The sequence below is a fragment of the Alosa pseudoharengus genome, unplaced genomic scaffold (assembly GCF_046254945.1).
Source record: "Alosa pseudoharengus isolate Yale_2024_CS ecotype anadromous, Long Island Sound unplaced genomic scaffold, YU_APseudo_1.1 YU_APseudo_1.1_scf_11, whole genome shotgun sequence".
Taxonomy (NCBI): Eukaryota; Metazoa; Chordata; class Actinopteri; order Clupeiformes; family Clupeidae; genus Alosa; species Alosa pseudoharengus.
The window spans coordinates 35,556,989-35,574,083 of record NW_027468576.1 but is presented as its reverse complement, the minus strand read 5'-3'; the positions used below and the strand labels follow the sequence as shown (position 1 = coordinate 35,574,083).

Genomic DNA, 17,095 nt, shown 5'->3' with positions numbered 1-17,095 from the left:
TCCTGTATCACCCAGTTATGGCGGCGGTCAGTAAGTACCTGACTGCCAAGCAATGTTCCTTGGCAGGTGCAGCAGTTATTGCTTACTTTCTGTGTAAGCGGCGACTAGGACAAGGACATTCTCAAACGCTTTACAGGTGATGCATTTTTAGTGTTTGTAAGTTGTAGCGAAATGTTAAAGATGTGACAGATAATAGGCTAGCAGATACCAGTACCTATGGGCATCACAACTCGCCGGAAACTCAGCATAGCCTATCTCTGAAAACGCATTAGCTAAGCGAACTAATTTGTCTTGTTTTGTATGGTCATTTGATTCTCTCTATCCCTCTCTGTGTTTGTGTGTGTGTTTGTTTGTGTGTGTGTGTGTGTGTGTGTTTCATTCAGCAGAAAGGGGGAGGCAGTTGGAAAAAGTGAGGTGAGTGACGTCCTTTGTGGTCCGGCGGAATTAGAGGGAATTAACACATTCTAGCGATTCCATCTAGTTTCGTTGTAAATGGATTAGATTCGTTTGGGCTTTGGCAGTTTGAATGAGTGTTAGCCTAGGCTATTGTATACAGTCTATGGTGTTAACCTACTTCATATGTTATCCAGTAAAAAGATAATCACTTTTCTCTTTCCATATGGCCGCATCACAAATATTTTTTTTGGCTAGCTGTTCATCCTCACAGTATTCATTTTGCTTGTAGAAGAATGGGCCCACCGAGAGAGCAGCCGTCGACAAAGTGTTCTTCACTCGTATGTTACAGCTTATTAAAATACTTGTGCCTCAGCCGTTTTGCAAAGAGGTGAGTTCCTTCCTTGCAACAGTGAGACTCTGACTGATGATTGATGATTTATCCTTGCAGTGCAAGGACAAAGTCTAGAGACCAGCATTAAATATGGACAATATATTGTAATTTGTAATTGTAATTTTTATTTATAAAGCACATTTAAAGCAGTGCAAAACTGACCAAAGTGCTGTACAGTGACTAGCTAGAAAAAATAGATAAATAAATAAAGCACGCAGTGTACAGTTGCAACACTGGCATTCCAATAGACAAAAAACAAAAACATCTGCACGCAGTGTACAGTTGCAACACTGACAGCATTGATTAATAAGCTACATAAAGTGAGTATAGTATACATAAAGTACAATAAAAGCTAGATAAAAGAAATGAAGATCTAAGAGGCAAAGGCCAATGTATATAGGTAGGTTTTAAGTCTAGATTTAAAAGCAGCAGTCGTGGGAGCAGATCTGATCGGGAGGTAAACCGTTCCAGAGGCGTGGAGCTGCAATTTCAAAAGCACGATCCCCTTTTTGCTTCAGGCGGGACCGGCCAACATGGAGAAGGTCTTTGTCAGTAGACCTGAGGGGCCTGGATGCAGAGCAATGCTGTAGCATGTCTGAGATGTATATACTGTAGGGGCCTGGCCATGGAGGGACTTAAAAACTAGAAGGAGCATTTTAAACTGGATTCTAAAGCAAATAGGGAGCCAGTGCAGAGAGGAGAGGACAGGGGTGATGTGTTCCTGCCTCTTGGTGCCTGTTAAAAGCCGGGCAGCAGCATTCTGCACCAACTGCAGGCGGGCAAGCTGGTTCTGGGGGAGGCCAAAGTAAAGTGTGTTACAGTAATCCAGCCGAGATGTAATAAATGCATGGATAACTGTTTCAAAATCTTTAAAGGACAGCGAGGGCTTGAGCCGGGTGATCACTCTCAGCTGATAGTATAAGAGAATAATGTAATATAAGAGAATAATGTAGACATAGTAATATAAAAATAGTAATATAAAAATAAAGTTTAGTAGAAAGTTCACGTGTGTGTGTGTGTGTGTGTGTGTGTGTGTGTGTGTGTGTGTGTGTGTGCATGCATCCCTAGGTGGGATATCTCCTGTTCATTGCTGCATTGCTCGTGGCAAGGACGTTCTGTGATGTTTGGATGATCCATAATGGAACCATGATTGAGAGGTAAACCTACTGCACAGCCTGTTCCAGTGTGGGTCTCGGCACAAGGCGCTGTCTGTGACACCCACATCATGTAGCCTGACTTGCTCGGCCAGTGTTGTTCCAGTCTGGTTTTTCCAGTAGCCTACCAGAGACTTCCATGTTCAAGACGTCTGTTTATGTAACTGTTTCTTAAGGGGGTTGTTGTGTTGAATTTATTTATTTATTATTTTTATTGTGTATATATATTTTTTATCTTTGGGTTACAGTGCAATAATTGGACGCTCAAGTGAAGCCTTCAAGAGATACTTATTGAACTTTGCCACTGCTATGCCTGCCGTAAGTGTTCAGACCATTACATCATCACATCTACACCAAGCATATTAACCATGTTATAAGCACAATCCAAATAGTTGTGGTCTTGCACAATCCAAATGTATTGTGGTCCCCACAATAGCCATCTATCCATCATCAGTCAACTACAGCCAGAACAGTACTGATCTCCTCCTCTTTGTGAATACAGAAGGTCCTTTAGCACCATCTAGTGTTATGCTATGATAACATTTACAAGTTTTAGCTCCGGAAACTGAAGGTGTTTACACTAAATATCTCTTCTATTTGCTTGGGGTCTTTTAGATATCACTGGTGAATAACTTTCTTAAACTGGGACTGAACCAGTTAAAGCTCTGCTTCCGCGTGAGGCTCACCCATCACCTTTATGATGAGTACTTGAAGTCAGTACTGAATTCCTGACTTAATTTTTTTTTAATTCAATCTCCTTGCCATTGTTTTGGTTTGCCCCACGTCTCCTATGTGTTTCTCCTCTGCACCCCCAGGGGCTACACATACTACAAAATTGGCAACCTAGACAACCGCATCGCCAACCCTGACCAGCTTCTAACCCAGGATGTGGAGAAGTTCAGCAACAGCGTAGTGGACCTATACTCCAACATCAGCAAGGTAGGATACAGCACAAAGGTACAGCACAGATGTCAGGTGATTTGTGTTTGGTTTTTTGTTACATACTGTACTCCCCCTGTGGTATAACTCTCATTCTTCTCTCTCCACACTATTTCAGCCTCTTCTAGATATCTGCATATATGTCCTCAAGCTGGCATCCGCAATTGGATTTCAGGTAAGCTTATTTTTCTCTGTTTATGTTTTATATGGTGTGATTGTGTATGTGTACATGATGTGTGTGATTGTGTATGCGAACATGTTTGTGTGTGATGGTGTATGTGTACATGTTTGTGTGTGATTGTGTGTATGTGTTTGTGTGTGATGGTGTATGTGTACGTGTTTGTGTGTGATTGTTTATGTGTACATGATGTGTGTGATTGTGTATGTGTACATGATGTGTGTGATTGTGTATGTGTATGTGTACATGTTTGTGTGTGATTGTGTGTATGTGTTTGTGTGTGATGGTGTATGTGTACGTGTTTGTGTGTGATTGTTTATGTGTACATGATGTGTGTGATTGTGTATGTGTACATGATGTGTGTGATTGTGTATGTGTATGTGATTGTGTATGTGTATGTGTTTGTGTGTGATGGTGTATGTGTACGTGGTTGTGTGTGATTGTGTGTATGTGTTTGTGTGTGATTGTGTATGTGTACATGATGTGTGTGATTGTGTATGTATACATGATGTGTGTGATGGTGTATGTATATGTGTTTGTGTGTGATTGTGTATGTGTATGTGTTTGTGTGTGATGGTGTATGTGTACATGATGTGTGTGATGGTGTTCTATGTGTGACCGAGAGTATCTCTGTATGCTAGGACCCTGTCAATAATGTATAAGGAAGTGACTTTAGTACTGGTATATGTATGTATGTTACATTTTTTTTTTTTTTTTTTTAAGAATACCGCAGTGTATCTGGTACCATATTAACAAGGCAGTTGTTGAGTTTATCAACTTACAGAATTATTCAGAACAAGGCAAACCAAAAGTGCTTTCAGCTGTTATTAACAGTGCTCATATTATGGAAACTTGATTCAGTGCAAATAGTTCAATTACCGGTATTGATAAACCTACTCTATAACCATTCATTGTCTTGTAATAACATTTGGTTTTCTGTGTGTATGTGGGTTTGTGTGTGTGTGTTTGTGTGTGTGTGTGTGTGTGTGTCTGATTGTTTGTGTGTGTGTGTCTGATTGTGTGTGTGTGTGTGTATGCGTGTGTCTCCATATGTGTGTGCGTGTGTGTGTGTGTGTATGCGTGTGTCTCTGTATGTGTGTGTGTGTGTCTGTGTGTGTGTGTGTGTGTGTGTGTGTCCCAGGGTCCACTCTACATGCTCAGCTACCTCGTTCTCTCTGGCCTACTACTCACCCGCATGCGTCGCCCTGCCAGTCACATGACCGTCACGGAGCAAACCTTCGAGGGGGAGTACCGTTACGTGAACTCTCGCCTCATCACTAACAGGTCTTTCCTTCACCCTCCATTGATTTTTAATTACTCCCCTCCTTCTGCATTGCTCTCTGTCTGTGTCAGACTCTCACTCCTTCTCTTACAGAAATACTTTCTGTATTTTCTAATCATACATATTCCCCTCTGTATTCCCAGTGAGGAGATTGCTTTCTACAATGGCAATGTCAGAGAGAAGGAGATCATCCAGACCACTTTCCAGAAGTTGGTAAGAATGGTTATATAGTCAAGCTATTTATGAAACATACTAAACTCATTTTAAAGTCTTTGCTTATATAAACATCCACTGTAGACCAACATTTACCAGTAAAATGATGCTGTCAGCTGTGTGGTTAGTTAGTTATCAAGTTCTTAATTTAGTTGCAGTTTATCATCCAGTATGTTAACCAGTACATAGGCACTTTGACCTGTAAAAACTAGATATAGAAGGTCAAAACATTGTTCGGCACATTTCATTGGCCAATAAACATGAAATTAAATATTTGTTCTGGATGTTTATTATCTGGACAAACAATTGCTTATTAATAACAGTCATTGTTTATTCTGTCTGAGTTAAGGTTCATGCTGTGTGTATTGGGATAGCATTACTGGATGTAACAGAACTTTCTCTCTGTTGTTTTTTCTATAGGTCAGCCATTTGCACAGCTTCATTTATTTCCGCTTTTCAATGGGATTTGTGGACAGCATAATTGCCAAGTGTGAGAATATGTGACACACAAACACTTTACAGTGACACGTCACTGTGATATTATCTGGTGAAGCTGCATTATAAAACTGCTTTAAATGTTTGCTAACACTTTACTTGACAGTATGGACAAAAGAGTAACATGACACTGTCATGACACATGAAACCTAACCCTAATCCTAACCTCTAACCCTAATCCTAACCCCAACCCTAACTCTAAACCTAACCCTAACCCTAAACCTAACCCTAACTTGTTATGACAAAAAATGAATGTCACTTAATAACAAAAGCATTATGTCATAAACATTTATGACTTGTTTATGACACGTTCATGACAGTGTCATGTCACTCTTATGTCGACACTGTCAAGTAAAGTGTAACCAAATGTTTTACACCTGCTCCAGTTCTAAACCAATGTAAATATTTCACCCATAAAGAATGACTGTTTGTAATGATTCACATTATAAATATACTTATTTTCCATATATATGAGAATATCTTTGTCAACAACAGATCACAATGTAGAGACTACCTACTGCATTGAATCTGACCTGTATCCTGTAACGGGTTGTCTGTATGACAGAGTATATTGTCAAGGCATCTGAAACTTATGGACAGACACATACACACATAAACAGACACATAAACGGCAGCCGTGGCCTACTGGTTAGCGATTCGGACCTGTAACCGGAGGGTTGCTGGTTCGTAACCCCAACCAGTAGGAACGGCTGAAGTGCCCTTGAACAAGGCACCTAACCCCTCACTGCTCCCCAAGAGCCGCTGTAGCAGGCAGCTCACTGCGTCGGGATTCGTGTGTGCTTCACCTCACTGTTCACTGTGTGCTGAGGGTGTTTCACTAATTCACGGATTTGGATAAATGCAGAGACCAAATTTCCCTCGCGGGATCAAAAGAGTATATATACTTGTACTTATACATATGTATTAACATGTTTACTGGCTTTGTTGCTATGATTGACATCAGTGACTGTAGAGATTTGGTTGAGCAGTCTTCCGGGTTGAATAATGCAGCTTTAAACTGGATGGTGGATGCAGTTGATCATACGAAGGAGGCTCACGTCTAATGGCTGTCCACTGGCTGGTTTCTCTAATCCTCCCTCTACAGACATCGCCATGGTGGTGGGCTACCTGGTGGTCAGTAGACCATTCCTGGACCTCTCCAATCCTCGCCATCGTCACAGCACACACTCTCAACTGCTGGAGGTGAGTGGAGAGGACACACACACACACACACACACACACACACACATATACACACAAACGCATATCTCACAAAATTTACAAACACTTAAAACATTCTCTGTACACCTCACAAGCACCATACACATTGCGAAAATGAAAACAAAATGAAAACATAAGTCATATGAGAGTATAGACCCCGCCCCTTCCCCCCCGATAGGGATAGATCAGCAAAATTAAGACATAAGTCATATCAGAGAATGTCTAATAAGGGGAGAACCTCCACTCTCTGGAAACTTCCGGTTTCTGAACTGGTTGCAGTTCCAGTTCTGGGACCACATGAGGGTGCTCACGAATAAGTGCAGAATGAATGGAGGCCTACGGAGCTGTACCCTTCAAAATCCACTTTTCTCGGGATATCATTTTTTGTCTGGAAATGTGAAGGTTGCATTCGAAAGAGGGGGCAAAGAAAATACACACTGCTGAGTATTATATTTTTTGAGTCACTGATTTGTTCTAAAAAGCCTTTCCACTGTGTAAATGATGTCATTCATTAGCAGAAAGCTAGTGTGTTGTGGGCAACAACGACCCAACCTGTAAGAAATTGAAAAGAGGTAAGTACTCGTTCATTCAATTTTTGACCTATAATCCATATTGAACTTGCAGAAACTACAATCAAATCTTCGATTTTTCAACGACAATCAGGTGAAAGAGACAAATTTAGCTGTCTAGCTCCATAGACCCCCATTGTTTTTGCACTTATTTGTGATTGCCCCTAGCGGAACTGCAACAGATTGCAGGTACAATGGAGTTAATAGGGTGTGAACCGGCTCTCCGTAAACGGGCTCTGGTCATATGAGAGTATAGACCCCGCCCCTAGGAATAGGCCTATAAGGAGAAGTTGGTGGGTGTCCCCATTTTGGTCAATTTGTCATCGCTTTTGTACTCAACTTGTTCTCCTTTTCTGGTTGGTGGTCACGCTATTTCTGCTACTCTGTAGTACACATGTAGCCTCCATTTCCCCTTTTAAACACACATTATTCCAATTCCACGCAAAACTGTCACGTCTATCACACCAACTAAATGCCATGGTATTTGTATGATGCGAATGATTATGTGACAAGTATTTCATGTAAGTTCTACAACCAAGAAGAGTGAAGGCTCAGATTTCAAGTAATCATCATTCACATCATACCCATGACTATCAACTAGTCTTTTCACTGTAATTCTACAGAACCACTCATGTCAAGTGGATAAAAATAGGCACCCATTCTATTCTGTAGCTACGGCGCGGTTGCAGTGTGGTTCAAGCCTGAGAGACCTGAAAGACTATGCTGTTAGTCATTATTATCAGAATTTATTCATGAAATAATAATTCATATTAATTATAAGAGCTTTTCATTAGGATACCAGTTAGGCCTATTTAAACACAATGTTCCACCTTGATCAGAACCTTTCAACATGCTAAATATTAAAGTACATTTTTATGTTGTGTTTGTTATAAATTAATATTTTTCAGTTTTTGAAATCCTCAAATATCGAAATCGGTATCGTCTCTGAAATCCCATATTGGTTAGGTTCTAATACACATGCACACACACACACACACACACACACACACACACACACACACACACACACACATTCAGCCATGTAATTGTCTCTGCAGGACTACTACCAGAGTGGACGGATGCTGATCAGCCTGGCTCAGGCTCTGGGCAGGATGGTGCTCGCAGGCAGGGAGATGACCCGACTATCTGGGTAAGGGCTCATCTACACATGACCTCTGACATCTAACGCCAGCCACGTCCATTAACTCCTCAGCTATAACACCTTACCCAGTGTCATTCTCATTACCTTTCTCCTCCATTGTCTGTGTGTGCTTGCAGTGTTTCCCACAGAATTGAATTCCATTTGTGGTGGTTGGTTTGCAGAATTAACTTGAATGCAACAGTTTTTAACAATTAGTACAGTGTGGTCATGATGCTAACCAGATTTAAGCACAATTTAGTACAACCTGGAAAATCATTGTGTGGTTGTCAATGTTGATAGTGTGATGGGCCGCCACAAATAAGTCAATGTATGGGAAACACTGGTTTGTGTGTGTGTGTGTGTGTGTGTGTGGTTCCATTGGTTCCATTTGTGGTCCCCCTAGATAGCATTTTTTATTGCTCTCTTAAAGCATGGGGTAGTTTAGACAAAACAGTGTGTTTTTATTTTGTTTTCTTAGTATGGTGTGGTCTGTGTAGTCTTAGTTTTAGAGTATCGATGAGCTCATTTCCCTCTCTGTTTCAGTTTCACAGCACGCATCACTCAGATCCAGAAAGTTCTGAAAGATCTGAACCAGGGCAGATACGAGCGCACCATGGTCTCCCAGCAGGCCAGAGGTCAGTATGCCCTTACTTCATAAAACTAGTCATTCCCAACTCCAAGCGGGCCAACGGTTCTCCCCTGTATCCTGTCTCTTACTGCTTGCTGCCTTGGTGCCTGCTTGATAGCCCCAGTGAAAGGCTCACGAAGGCTGCTCTGTTGGTGATGTTTTTTTGGCCCACAAAGATGGCTTTTTTGATGATTTTGTTTTTGATCTGAAAAATAAGCTTGATTGTTGATTGGCCGCTGTGTGAAATCCCCTATCTATAGCACAAGGAATTAGGGATGTAACGGTATGAAAATTTAACCTCACGGTTATAGTGACCAAAATTATCACGGTTTTCGGTATTATCACGGTATTTTTAAAAGTGTGTTCAATATGTTCAGAAAGCACTGATAGGCCTACACAAGCTGAAATAGTTTCAAAAAGTGTCCCGTTCAGTTTTTCATGTTTAATTGGCTATGTGCTTATTGCTTAACTTACCCTACCATGACTTGGAGGTTGCTATTACTGTTATTTGGATCCAATGAGTGAGACCAGGCTTGGAATTTCACCATTCTGGGGGCAAGGCCACTTGGCCTTCAGTTGGGCATGTTTGGTGGAGGGCACAAAGGCCACATAGGCTATAAAAAATATCAAAGTTGTATAGCCTATTCACTGCAGTAGACCTGCATCACTGTATGAAACATTACAAAAACATGAAACATGACATATTATATAGAACTGCAAATCATCTGAACATCTAATATTTACAGATATCTAGGCTATATTTAACATTTATTTTATATTTGGCCTGTTATGAAATCATGTATTGAACAATTTAAGCACAGTTCAGCTTTAAGAAACTCAAATAGCCTAGATGCATGCTTAGCATTTTGTGATCTACTTTCAACTCTTAGTCAGCTGTCCTCTGATTTACCGATAGGCGATATTTGTAACATTTATTTTCTATTTGGCCCGTTATGAAATCATGTGGAACAATTTAAACACATTGTAAAACTTAAAGCCCAAATTTGGAGACATCCATGCATGTCGAAATGTACTGCAAATTCAAAAGTGGATTACTCTGGAACGGCTGTACAGGGGACTGCTTTACACCTTTATGTTCGGTAAGGTCTGCTGTTTATTCTGATATATGGTTTGTCATGTGTTAAACGAAAGGTTCGTGAAGTATTGCACCGAGAGGAATGGGTAGGGAGATGGACGAAAACCTTCAGTAGAATTTATGATTAAATTTAATTATATTATTTACGTTTCTCGCGAACCGTTCACCACAGCAATTCGCGGCTAACATAGTTTAAAAGCTGAGAAAAAGCTCTTTCATGTGATACTTGTGATGTCTGTGTGATGAGTAGGCTACTTCTCGAGTAGTTCAACTGAGAAGAATAGGTGCATTTAGACGCACTTTCTTTCTTGCGCTGTCACTTTCTCCACTGCGTAAAATAAATTAATTTGCGCTGTGAATGCTAAGATTATTTTGACAGGCCATAGGCTAAATAAAATTCGCTATTAGTAGGATGCAAAGCAGAATATTGAAAGAAGGGCACCAAGGGCACCGTGGCCTGTAAACCTCTGATTTTCAAAGGGACATCACGGCCAACGCAAGGGGCAAAAACGTGGCCGCCGTGAAATTCCTACCCTGAGTGAGACCAAAGTAAGTGTTCGAAATAAAACTTTAGGCTACTGTGTTCTTCTGATAACGTGAGTGGAATGGATTTAATGTGCACGCGAACATAAGAAGACGCAGAGTGCAAATGATACAGTGCAAGTTTTGCGGTGAAAATGTTCCGCCTTTTAAAATCAGGTGTAGCCTAATCCAATTCGCAGTTAAAACCATCAATTAGACAACAGAATCAGTACCAATTTTGCTTCATTGTACCAGGCCTACTGTATGTCAAAAGCAGGCTCGGATGAAGCTGGGAAGGATTAAACACACGGTTTCAACACCGTGATAATCAACCATGATAATTATGATATTTCAAAAGAAAACGGTAATTGTAATCGTCAACATTTTTATCACGGTTTATCATTATACCGGTAATCGTTACATCCCTACAAGGAATTTAACATCTCTCCTGTGTGTCTGAAATGAGTGCTGGTGGTCTAGCCTTCGGACTTGTAACCAGAGGGTTGCCAGTTCGGAACCCCGACCAGTAGGAACGGCTGAGGTGCCCTTGAGCTCCCCGAGCGCCGCTGTTGTAGCAGGCAGCTCACTGCGCCGGGATTAGTGTGTGATTCACCTCACTGTGTGTTCATTGTGTGCTGAGTGTGTTTCACTAATTCACGTATTAGGATAAATGCAGAGACCAAATTTCCCTCACGGGATCCAAAAAGTATACTGTATACTTATACTTAAGTAATTAGGGATTTTTTTGTTCTTGTTGGCTCACTTTTACTCACAACATGCTATCCGGCACCAAAGGATCCCATTCACTATGCTAAGCTAAGCTAGCGATGGCGCTGTCGGACTAAGACAATGCATGCACGGAGACAAAAATGCTTTTGCTCACTTATCTAACTCTAGGGGAGATGGTGAATAACCCAATTTAATAAAACGGTGGCATGTTCCTTTAAGTAGACTCATTTCACACTCCTCAAACACAGCCTTAAAAGCCCCCTTCGCTTCTTGGTAAGAAGGACATTAGAGTAACCTGTTTGTACCTGATAGTTATCTATAAGAAATGCAACATTCACACACACACACAAAGAAATGGAAATGGAAATCGAAAAAAAATCAAGCAAACCACAAACACATGTTTATGCTTATGGTTCTTAGCAGACACTTTTGTCCAAAGCAACTTACAATGACGTCAATAAACATTACACTACAACCTGAAGCCTTTATTAAAAATACAAATATGCCCCAGCTGTGGCACGGCTGGCTGGGGCACCTGAGCCGTGCGCCGCTGACCCGGGTTCGATTCCCGCCCCGTGGTCCTTTCCGGATCCCACTCTCTCCCACTCACTTCCCGTCATTCTTCACTGTCCTGTCATTAAAGGCATAAAAAGGCCAAAAAATATACTTAAAAAAAACAAAAAACAAATATAATTGACTAAATAAACATTTTACAAAATACAGAATATTTTGACAATAAGCTTAAACCACAATTCTGCACTCTGTAAGTAGTAGTCAGGTAGATTAGGGGTGCAGTGTGACGCAGTGTGTCTCTGGTAGCCTATAAGTGACATCATGCTCTGACTGCCTCGGTGTCTGTAGCTGGTCATGCTTTACATGTGTGGCATTCTGGAACTTCAAACATCCTTAAATGCGGGACCATTATTGCTCATTTTAATTCGGGACTTAGCACTTGGAATTGTTTTTTAATTCAAAGTCTGAAGGCAGTACAGGTAGCCTGGGCTATTCAAAGTGTCGGTTTAGTGCACATCATATTTTACGTCAATTTGAGCCACTGCATAGGCTACCCGCCGTGTGAGTTGGCTTGTTGAAAAATCCGTGGAATAATTTTATGCAAGCAATCGGCATACAAAGGCATTCTCTATTATTGAGGTCAGACATGATAATCAGCCAAACACCTTGCATCTTTTTTTTACCCATCCAGTGAACTAATTCAGTACTGATAAGCAATGTAATAAAACGTCATCATAATCTGTTATGTGACACTTTCTAGAGACTGGAGAAGCCGACAGAATCTCACTGGTTCCTGGAAGTGGGACCATCGTACACTCTGACCACATCATCAGGTGGGTGACATGTGGGATGAAGTCATTTAATCTGACCAAGGGAGTAATGTCTGTATTTACAAGATGCATTCCAAACTCATTTACACACACACACACACACACACACTGGGTACACACAGTCATTTAATCTGACCAAGGGAGTAATGTTTGTATTTACAAGATGCATTTCAAACTCATTTACACACACACACACACACACACACACAGTGATGATGATGATGACCCAGCTGTATGTTTTTTTCAGGTTCGAACACATTCCTTTAGCAACCCCTAATGGAGATGTCCTCATCAGAGATCTTTCCTTTGAGGTAATGTCAAATTTCGTGCAGGAAATTACACTCCTCTCCTATGTAACCTGTTGAGAACTATTGCATGAGATCAACCTCTGACCATACGTGTCACTACCCTGTGCCTGTTGCCAGAGTTCTGAGGTGCATGTTAGTATGGTAACCAAAGTCCTTTTAGGCGTTTTGCCGCGGAAGGGGTGCGATATGTGTAGACAACTGCCATATTGGCGTTACAAACTAACCCCATGCATTTCTATGGAGGATTTTTTGAGTGCTGTCTCTCCTCATTAGAAAGTCTTTGTGGTAACTGGCTCTGACCTTTGACCTTTGTGCCTTTCCCCAGGTGACTTCGGGCACTAATGTACTCGTATGTGGACCTAACGGCAGTGGGAAGAGCTCTCTATTCAGGGTTCTGGGAGAGGTCAGTGCACAGGATTACTGTTCTCAACTCTCAACTTTGATGTAGGGAAGAGTACTACTATATTAATACTGGTTTTCTGGATACCCTAATATTGCTTAAAGAAGCCACTCTCATAGTGTACCAGTGTTTCCCACAGAATTGAATTCTATTTGTGGTGGTAGGTTTGCAGAATTAACTTCAATGCAACAGTTTTTAACAAATTAGCACAGCGTGGGTATGATGCTAACCAGATTTAAGCACAATTTGGTACAACCTGGAAAATCATTGTGTGGGGGTCAATGTTGATATTGTGGTGGGCCGCCACAAATAAGTCAATGTATGGGAAACACTGTGTACAAAGTTATTTGGAATTCTGGGGGGAACCACAGCACAAATGATCACACCTAGGTTTCCAGTAAGCATGTCGCTTAGGCCTAAATTGACATGTTTAGATGGCTGTCCAAACCCTAATGGCCTATTTACAGTCACTGTTCCCGACCTGTCAAATGACGTCGATCCCTCTGTCGCGCAACAAATTTCAGCCTAGCGCAGGCAGCTCCTGCACAGGGGAATTCTTCTCAGTGTCGCGCGTGGTTGCGTCTTGATCGAAAGCAGGATGAGCTAAAAGCCAAGATCAGGGAGCAAGTGTGCCTCTATAGGCATCAACCACATTTTTGCTAAGTTCATTCATAAATCAATACAGGACAGGATATCAGGCATTTCATATAGCCTAGCCCACATCTTAAATAAACTGAGTCATTTAAATAAAATTACAAATGACCTGCTTTAGCCACTGTACCATTGATCAGTGTGCTAATTTGTAGAGTCTTTGAATAACACTGTGACTAACACTAGCCTATCAAAACGCAAGCCAATACTCAAATTAACATAAGTAGCAAGAATGAGCCCAGCAGGGGAGTCAGCCTTTTACAATAAGCCAACAGCATAGCCAAACATTGAGTCACCAGCAAAATCAACCACTTTGTGATTTTTGGTTAGGCTCCTGTCCTATCCTTTGACACTGACAACATCCCCAACCGGAGCTACCAAGAAACAACACGAGTGCAACTGCTCAGGGGCAGTAGTTCCAACCCCCAAAACTTTCCGCCCATGTTTGCGATTGAGAGTTTGAACTACCCTTTCTAGAAACTGTCAGGGTAGGCAGGATAGGACCCAAGTACAAGACTCCTTCAGGCAGAAGTGTGGACAAACACGTTTTATTGACTATACAAACTTCGAGACGAGAGAAGAACTGACAAAGGACAGAGGAACAGAGGGGTGTAGAAATACAGGCCAATTTTAATAGTTAAAACAGGAAGACCTGTTTTACGAGACCAACGAGACAAATAATTGGGAACAGGTGTGAGCAGAAAATGGAGGGAAAACTAACAAGACAGGAAGTGCACACCAAATAAGGAAAGGGGTGGAGACAGTCACATGACAGCAGACAGGTAAACACAGAGCACTGGGGTATACTACGAAGCACGTTAGACATATCTAGGCTTTGTAGACATATCGAGGCTTGACAAAGCCTTGACTCAGGGGTATGCGTTATGTGATACTACTATTGCAGTTATGTGATATATTTGTCAAACTAGGCTTTCAGCTCAGATCTGTGCGCGTTCTCGGTGTTGGGATGACTTTGGCCAATCGTGTAACGTGGAGACGCACAAGACCGCCTCTATTTAAAAACAATTACTTCCGCATTCATGAGCGATAGCTTAATCTACACTGCGGTAATTTTTTGTGTCTAACCTATAACATCAAATAAATCAATTGTCATCAGTTGTTGTATGGTATGCACGTCCATAGTGGGATATTTGCACGCACAACACTATTAAAGCGCATTCGAGATCCAAAATGTTAGTAGAGGCGGAGCTCCACCTGTAAGATATATGACAGAATCCTACACGTGAGATAACTTCGTTTTTAAGACAATTGATTGGTCAGTGTGCGGTAGATTACACGATTTGAGCTATAACTTAGCACATAACCTCCTCCCGACCAGGTTTGGTTGACAGCATAAGATACCATGGTGATATAGCGACACTAAAACAGATCCACTTTCGTGTCACAGCATAGCCTGGCTTTGAGCGCAACATACCTCGCTAACCCACTAATCGAGATTCGTAGTACACCCCACACATGGGGAACAGCAAAAGCATACAACAAACACAGGACAAAATACAAAATGGCCACCAGGGTGGCACAAAGGCAGTCAGTCCCAGCAGAATCCTGACAGAAACACCCAATCCACGTATCACGGTTCTAACCAAAGTCCTTTTAGGCAAGTCCCTCCACTTGGCGGCCATATTGCAACACTTTTTGGGCACTCATCGGACATCCTCTTCGTCAGAAATGTGCGTGAGCAAGGCTTCACGACACCAATCTTGCTCCATCTGCGAGTTCACAACACATGATTGGCACGATGTCTTCACAACACACCATATGATTGGCTCAATGTATTCACATCACACCACACGATTGGCTCAATGTATTCACATGTCGACGTTTTGCCGAGGAAGGGGTGGGATATGTGTAGACAACGGCCATTACAAACTAGCCCCATGCATTTCTATGGAGGATTTTTTGAGTGCTGTGTCTCTTCATTAGAAAGTCTTTGTTCTAACTACAAAGATTGCGATGGAAGTTAGCCAACTGTGCATTCTAGAAACACACCCCAGATCGACCTCTGGTCACATACGTCACTCCCCTGTGCCTGGAGGAGGCAAATGACAAGAAATAATTTCTTAATCACATTCTAGAATGATGACAAAAGTGATGAGCTGAGTACAATTGTGCAGTGCATCATGGAAAGTTTATGGAAAATGGAAAATTGGTCACCATTTACAGTACGTACTGGACAGTGAACAAAACATCTGGTTTGTTGCATCATGGCAGGAAGAACAACCGTGTTCCGTTAGATTACCATTTTCTCCGTGTACAGTACCAGTCATGTCCGATGACTGTTAATTCCTGTTTGGGTAACACCATAGATTGTATATATAGAACATATATAGTTCTATATACAGTCTATAGTTAACACCCAGTGCTTGGGTCAGAGTTGTTTCCACAGCCAAACTTTCTGCATTTCCTTCTGCAGCTCTGGCCTCTGTTTGGGGGCTGTCTGACCAAGCCCGAGAGGGGGAAGCTGTTCTACGTCCCTCAGGTAAATAAATGTGTCTGACATAACAACAAAATCAGATCATAACCCCCCCCCCCCCCCCAAAAAAAACAAAACTAACCAAACCTAACCTAAAAACATTCATCCTCTTGCACACCCAGGCCATTGTTATAGATCTTACAGGCAGGCTACACCAGACACATAACGGAAGTGCACCATTTGTGGAGTGTATGCTGCAACAATTATAATCATAAATGTTGCAGCATACATCTATAAACAGTGGAACTGGCTACACCAGACATTACAGCCATGTGTGCATGCGGGGGGAAAAAATGACCCGTCTTCTAAAACCATTTTTACACACCACGTGCCTGGTGTAGCCTGCACGTTACACCTACCCCATTACCAAGTTCCATTGCCACCTACCCCATTACCAAGTTCCATTGCCACCTACCCCATTACCAAGTTCTATTGCCACCTACCCCAGTTCAACTGCAGGTAAACTGCAGGTGTGAGCCGTGTCTATCTGTACTGACGTGCTGCTGTGTGCTGTGTGCTCTTCAGAGGCCCTACATGACGCTGGGGACTCTGCGGGACCAGGTGATCTACCCTGACACGGTGCATCACCAGAGGCAGAAGGGCATCTCCGATCAGGTACACCACCACAGCACACATGGATCAGGTACACCACCACAGCACACATGGATCAGGTACACCACCACAGCACACATGGATCAGGTACACCACCACAGCACACATGGATCAGGTACACCACCACAGCACACCTGGATCAGGTACACCACCACAGCACACATGGCCTATTGTATCGGGCATCTCCGATCAGGTACACCACCACAGCACACATGGCCTATTGTATCGGGCATCTCCGATCAGGTACACCACCACAGCACATATGGCCTATTGTATCGGGCATCTCCGATCAGGTACACCACCACAGCACACATGGAACAGGTACACCACCAC

The 17,095-nt window shown here is 42.1% G+C and overlaps 1 protein-coding gene across 2 annotated transcripts in view; it reads left to right on the top strand.

The window, feature by feature from the left end:
* The window catches only part of LOC143117370 (ATP-binding cassette sub-family D member 3-like), a 25,697-nt gene continuing 8,602 nt past the window's right edge, over positions 1-17,095 (top strand). Inside the window, exons 1-19 of one of the 2 annotated variants that reach the window (XM_076279065.1) lie at positions 1-136; positions 387-414; positions 686-784; positions 1,856-1,944; positions 2,190-2,259; positions 2,557-2,654; positions 2,757-2,880; positions 2,999-3,055; positions 4,200-4,342; positions 4,484-4,553; positions 4,974-5,043; positions 6,154-6,251; positions 7,897-7,988; positions 8,523-8,614; positions 12,228-12,300; positions 12,545-12,608; positions 12,931-13,008; positions 16,091-16,156; positions 16,676-16,765. In XM_076279065.1, coding sequence (XP_076135180.1) covers positions 18-136; positions 387-414; positions 686-784; positions 1,856-1,944; positions 2,190-2,259; positions 2,557-2,654; positions 2,757-2,880; positions 2,999-3,055; positions 4,200-4,342; positions 4,484-4,553; positions 4,974-5,043; positions 6,154-6,251; positions 7,897-7,988; positions 8,523-8,614; positions 12,228-12,300; positions 12,545-12,608; positions 12,931-13,008; positions 16,091-16,156; positions 16,676-16,765 — 1,620 coding nt within the window. In that variant the 5' untranslated portion in view covers positions 1-17. Of the gene's footprint in view, positions 137-383; positions 415-685; positions 785-1,855; positions 1,945-2,189; positions 2,260-2,556; positions 2,655-2,756; positions 2,881-2,998; positions 3,056-4,199; positions 4,343-4,483; positions 4,554-4,973; positions 5,044-6,153; positions 6,252-7,896; positions 7,989-8,522; positions 8,615-12,227; positions 12,301-12,544; positions 12,609-12,930; positions 13,009-16,090; positions 16,157-16,675; positions 16,766-17,095 lie in introns of both variants that reach the window. The other variant, XM_076279064.1, reaches the window with a different exon arrangement.